We start from the raw sequence: 6,164 nt of genomic DNA on the forward strand, positions 1-6,164 counted from the left end.
CACACACACACACACACACACACACACACACACACACACACACACACACACACACACACACACACACCATTATTTTCTCAAAAGTAATTCAATGTATTTATATAGCACCAAATCACAGTCACCTTCAAGGCGTTTCATTTCATATTGTAAGGTAGACACTCTACAATATATATTACGGTAATTACTTGCCAGAGAGCAGTCTAAAACTTGTTATTATTATTTTCATGTTAGTCCATAATGCATTCTCATAATTACCAGTTAACAATACAAACCTTAGGCTACAGTGCAATGCACTGACACAAATCCCTGTCCTAATGAGCACACATGTAAGAGCTTTCTTTTAGTGTTTTCACAAAATAAGCAACACAAAGAAAATCTGAAAACCAGTTCAAAGATATTTTAAAGTGATCTCTATGGTGATTCTACTGTAGAAACATGAACAGGTAGAAATGGAGGATGCAGCCCGACTGCTCATCGCTGCTTTTTTTACCTGTTCAAAAGCAGTGAACAGGTAAAAGGAACCAGCCTGGCTGCCGTGCTGAGGTCGGCACACGCTTTATCATCATTTTGGGTTCTTCAAAAGCTTTTCTGTTAGCGTGATGTTTTTAAATGAAGCTAAAAACGCAAAGTTATCTCCCAAACATAACTATTTGACTTGATATGTATTGTGTGCACTCCCTTACCCAGGATCATGGAGACTGTCTTCATCAGGTTCATCATGGTTTCTCTCTGTCTTGTCATCGAAGTGTGCTGTGACATCTGCCTGCCCTTGTGCCTCACATAGAGAAAGATCCGGGTATATACGGCCACCATGATGGAGAAGGTCATCAAGTTAAGAACGGCCCAGAATATCAGGAAGCTGCGGTGGTATAGCGGTGCCATGGTGGAGCATTCACTTAGATGGCACGTGCAGTTCCAACCCATTTGGGGAACGAGGCCCATGATTATTGCCACCAGCCAAATTAACAGCATGACTATGAAAACACGCCGAGTGCTCATGCTGCTGTGTAGCTGGACGTTGAAGATAGTCTGGTGGCGCTCCACAGCCACGAATAGGAGGTTGAGGACCGAGGCTGTCAGGCTGGTATTTATCAACCCCTGACGAGTAAACCACTGGTTCGGTGATAGCTTTATAGTCCAGGGACCAGTATGAAACATCATGTGGAGATACGCAAAACCTAGGAGGAGGAAAGTGAGGAGATCTTTTAAACAGAGGTAAACCATTTGCACTGTTACATTCTGAGTAGAGTCTATCGTTGTTACCAGAGCAGGACAATGAACAATCTTTACATGAAATATGAGGATGTCCGAGACTCATCACGGTAACATGCTATCGCTGTGATCAGTACAAACTTAGTTGAAATAGTCAGGAGTACTATTAAATCACACTCAAAAGGTTGCCTGACTGTCCAAGAATCCCCAACTTGGCATTCATGGTTTGCGTTTAAGAGATCACTGTTGCTTTTCAATGGAAACAACTGTGAGAATGTGTTTCTATTTTGCTCTACTTTCTCTTTGTGAAGGGTTTTCTGTGAACTTAAGTTATTTCACAAATGGTTTTACAAAAATAAATGGAAAAAAATTTACCTGCAAAAAGGTCTGCCAAAGCCATATTACCCAACAAGTAGTAGATGGGAAAGTGAAACCGTCTGTTTTTGAAAATGGCCGCTACTACCAAAAAGTTGGAAAAAATAACAATGAAGCAAACAATCAAGCCCAGCGTGACAATAAGAACGTCACGCTTTTTCCATTGAGTATTAATGGCTTTTCCACTGTTGTTGTAGAAAAAGTCGATGGTCTCATTGTCATGGCAGGTACCGGTTATGTTACCCATCCTGAGGCGTGAGCGGGGTGTGGGATGAGAAAAACGTTGATGAGTAGAAAGAGTAGGGTGGTGTTGCAGACGCAGAGTAGAAGGAGGAGGATTAGGGCACCACTGACACTCGCCACATTGGGAGGTTTGGAGATCGGCATGCCATTAGCTGTGCAGGTGAGGACTGGAGTTATCCAGACGTCTGAAAGCCTGGGGACTTCTCTGGATGCACATCTACATTCTGGAGAAAAAGTAGTAAGTTTGAGCAAACATTAAATTATGCATAACAGTTCAAAATCAGTGATAAGCATTTATTAACAAACTACAGAAACTGGTTATAGCGAAATGATATCCAACATAGACAGCAAATATTTAACTTAAAATTTTTAGCATTTAGAGAATAAACATTTAAAATAATATAGTTTGACAAGATTAAGGTAAGAAGGAAGTAAAGCAATATTTGGATGACAAAATAACCAAGTATTTACCAGGTCTAAAGATGAGGTAAATACTAAGTAGACCTTATAACTTAAAGTCATGATTTGCCATTTTACTTTATTAGTCTCTCACATCACAGTGTATTAATTTCTTTACATGGTTGTTTCAGTTCATTGCAGCTTGCAGGCAGTCATTTCCGCTCTCTTTAATTCCCGGTCAGGTTGAGGTCTGGACTTTGACTGAACCATTGCGACACCTCGATTCTTTTTTCCTTTTCCAACAAAAGTAACCGGCTGTGCTTGGGATCATTGTGCTGTTGCATCACTCAGTGCTGGCTGTCATATGACCTCACATTTGACTCTAGAATACTTTGGTATACTGATGAGTACGTGGTCAACTCGGGAACTGCAAGGTGTCCACATCTAAAAAAAATAAAATAAATCAACACAACTCCACCACCACCACGTTTGAGCAAATACATGTTTGGTTTTTATCCATATGTGGTTCTGTGCATTATGGCCAAACTACTTTACTTTGATCTGCTCTGCACAAAGGACAATTATAGATGTACAGGGGCATTTTACTATGGCTATAAATCAGACTGGAAAAACAGTGACAAATATGTTTATAATGCAAAATAGCTGTGGCTTTTGTCCCTTGTAGCTTATCCCGGTGTTGCCGTCCATCAAAGGTCAAGCTCAAATTACAGTCAGAACATCTATGCATTTGCGCTGTCTTAACAGAGTCAAACACCAGTGCGAACAAACCATTTCTAGACACCCTTGTACAGAGATATACAGCACTATAGCGGTAAAAGCACTGGATTCCTCCCCCCCCCCCCCAGGTTGGGGTTAAATCACCAGAAAAGCTTTTTGTATCTAGTGGCCAAACAAAATGTGATACCTAATATGGAATGAAAATTGTAAGGTATCAATAAATAATTCATTAAAATCACCTAAATAAACTAAACACCCCTACTGAGCGTTTAAAGAAAAGAAAACATCCTGCTTTTTGCCGTTATATTCTTTCACAGTGAAAAGGTAGGGCAGCAAGTTCAAACTGACTTTGCACCAATACAAATGAGCACTTTATTAACGCCACTAACCTTCATCAAATCTATGTACTGAAAGCAGCATCTAAATAGATTATCCTTACATGTGACATTCCAATATTATCAAAAATACAGAGGCTCTTCTTCCTGTTAAACTAATGCAGACATGTTGACATGACTTATTACAATGCACTACAAAGCATGCACTCAGAGGGCAGTTTCCGAACACACACTTATTTTATAATCCTAGAAAGATAACGCTGTTCCCAAACAGGGCTAAGCTGCGATAATAAAGTTGACCCAGCCAACAAAGATAAAGCAGTATGCAAGATTTGCCCCCACGCAAGCTGTGGATAAACAGGTCACCTCCCCTTTCAGTCCTCTGATGCTTCAGTGTCGTGCTGCAGAAAATAAGTTTGAGTGCACAGCAACTATTTTCCTATTCAATTGAACTGAAATCAATTTACATTATCAGAGAAGTAATTGCTGGAAGTGAGTCGCATCACTTTTTTGTTGTTCAGAACATCTCAGACTACGTGCACATCTAATCAGCTTTGTTGAAATACGTGAGTGGCATTTCTTGCATTAACTATCTGATTAATCAACTTATCTAACGCATCCTTAGCTACTGAGCCGTCTCCAGCACGTAAGCTTTAAGGTTAAGGTTTGAAGCCCCAACGAAAAGGTTGTTAGCTTTTTTTGGCAAAAAATAGAAATAAGGATCTATACATTTACCACAGAATCACATCGTAAGTAACTTTGCCCTGTACAAGCCAGAAAACCTTGATTTGTAAGAAAAGCAACGTTATACACTACGTTCATATACTACGACTGAGTAAGTCCTATCTGACATGTCACAACAAGAACAGGCAAGGCTTTAAATGATTGTAACTGAAACCAAACACAGCCCAGATCAAAACGCACCCAACAACTGACTAATCCCTTATTTAGGGTAAACCTGTACATGCTGCACAGTGTGCTCTTATTGTTGAGTCAGCAGCACAACCTCGCACAGTCTCCACTCTCCTGTGAAACGCAGCACTGCACGACAACACCGCAGTGCCGTCAGTTCCAAGTTCAACTCTCCCAACAATGGAAACAGCAGAGCTGCTCCCTGCAGAAGAGACACACCTCACAATTACACAATCCAGCTATGTAACTCAATCTTAATCCAAACACACACACACACACACACACACACTGACCCGTTCTCCTACCAAGGATGTGTGGAAAGAAATGCCAAATTAAAAATGTGAGAAATGCAGCGGGAGTGGAAACTTCACAGGTTGGAAATGAAGTGATGGATGAGACCACTGCAGGAAAGAGGGTTCAATTTTTGATCGAGGCAACAAATTAAAACAGGTGAGGAAATTAAAAAAGAAAAAGAAAAAAAAGCCTTTCCACATTCTATCCCTGTGGTGACAGAATGTGGAAGGATCCAAATGGTTAAAAGTAGTGAAACAGTGGTGTGCATGGGAATGTGTCTGAAACTCACCGAACAACATCACAAATTTGTGGCGAGCAACAGGAAGGTGAGAAGGATGCTATTCCCTTTATGAATGCAATACTACCTCGACTACATACGACCAGCAGCTGCAGCTTTAAAAAAAAAAAAAAAAAAAAAAATTCTCGTTGTTGGATTTGTGTTTTAAAGTCATACTTTAATTTTACCCATTGTACTAAGTGGACAAGTCCACTCCTTATTTTAAATGCATAATCACATTGGCCAACTCTGTAAAAGCCCAACATTAGTCTGCAATTGACATCGAAATGTTTACATGTGCATTGAGCCAAAGATATTAATAAAAAGACGAGCTCTTAAGTCATAATTAGATGTCCAACTGCCATTTAAGTTTCACCTGCAAACATACTTTGATTTCAGAAGGCACCTTGAGCACTACGGCTGACAGTTCTGCGAATTTGTATTTTCCTATTTCAAAAAAAAGCACAAAACCACAACGCTTCAGTGCAAAGTGCATCTTAAGCTGCACTAAGCAGCTGCTGTCACATGATGTGCCACAACTGAAGTGCTCATCGCATTTTCCGAACCGTTTTAGGCACAACAGACATGCTGCTATGTGACACACAAAGTAAGTGACTAGTCAGTGAGAAGTTACTGAATAGTCTGCCTCAAGTTGGCGAGAGTGAACATCTGGTAGACAAATAATAAAAATAAAAACTTGCTGCCTAAAAGGAAAACTGACAGCATTTTCAGAATTAGGTAACTAAAAAAATACCACTAAGTTGATAATACTTCTGTACTGTAAAAGTGAAGCTAAAGGCACACTGCTAATGCTCACCAACAAATCGTGTTGTCTCATCTGATGTAAAGTGTAAAAATAAGATTTAACACTTTTTTGTATGTAGGACAGTTTAATGGCCAGACTTTGTGTCATTTCCCAAAATATCAAACTGATGCACTAATAAGAGCTTGCTACTCACACAAATTGAGAAATAATAGTAAATCTGTTGCAGCAACTCTGGTCTAGGTTGTAGACGGGTACATAAAGGTTAGCTCAACACAATGTTAGCTGGCTCAGCAAAGTCTAAAACCCTCGTTGGAGATAACATGCAACGGCGGATATCAACTTCATCTTATAAGCTGGGCTTTCCTCTTCAGACTGTCTGCATGTTCAAATTTAAAAAAAAAAGTTATCAGATGATGATGGGACAATGGTGATAATAGAAATGGTGAAATTTACCAGAAACTGCAACACTGTCATATCTTGTAAGACAGGAAGTTAATGCTGCAAAATATTACTTAGATTTGTTAAAAATATAAACATTTTAAAACTGGTCATTTTACTGTAGCATGAATGCTCAGTGCTGGTTGTTTCAAAAGCTGCTGACTGCACATTAGAC

At 39.7% G+C, this 6,164-nt stretch overlaps 1 protein-coding gene across 3 annotated transcripts in view; it reads right to left on the bottom strand.

Moving 5' to 3' along the window:
- The window catches only part of LOC102195248 (lysophosphatidic acid receptor 2-like), a 24,856-nt gene that overhangs the window by 8,502 nt on the left and 10,190 nt on the right, over positions 1 to 6,164 (bottom strand). For 2 of the 3 annotated variants that reach the window (XM_005744596.1, XM_013913714.1), the window contains exons 2-3: positions 1,588 to 2,054; positions 684 to 1,178 (exon numbers count right to left, since the gene is read on the bottom strand). In XM_005744596.1, the coding sequence (XP_005744653.1) occupies positions 684 to 1,178; positions 1,588 to 1,834 (742 nt within the window). In that variant the 5' untranslated portion in view covers positions 1,835 to 2,054. Of the gene's footprint in view, positions 1 to 683; positions 1,179 to 1,587; positions 2,055 to 2,407; positions 2,487 to 6,164 lie in introns of those variants that run through there. The other variant, XM_005744597.1, reaches the window with a different exon arrangement.

Source organism: Pundamilia nyererei, unplaced genomic scaffold, assembly GCF_000239375.1.
Source record: "Pundamilia nyererei isolate P.nyererei 1_Seehausen unplaced genomic scaffold, PunNye1.0 scaffold00145, whole genome shotgun sequence".
Taxonomy (NCBI): Eukaryota; Metazoa; Chordata; class Actinopteri; order Cichliformes; family Cichlidae; genus Pundamilia; species Pundamilia nyererei.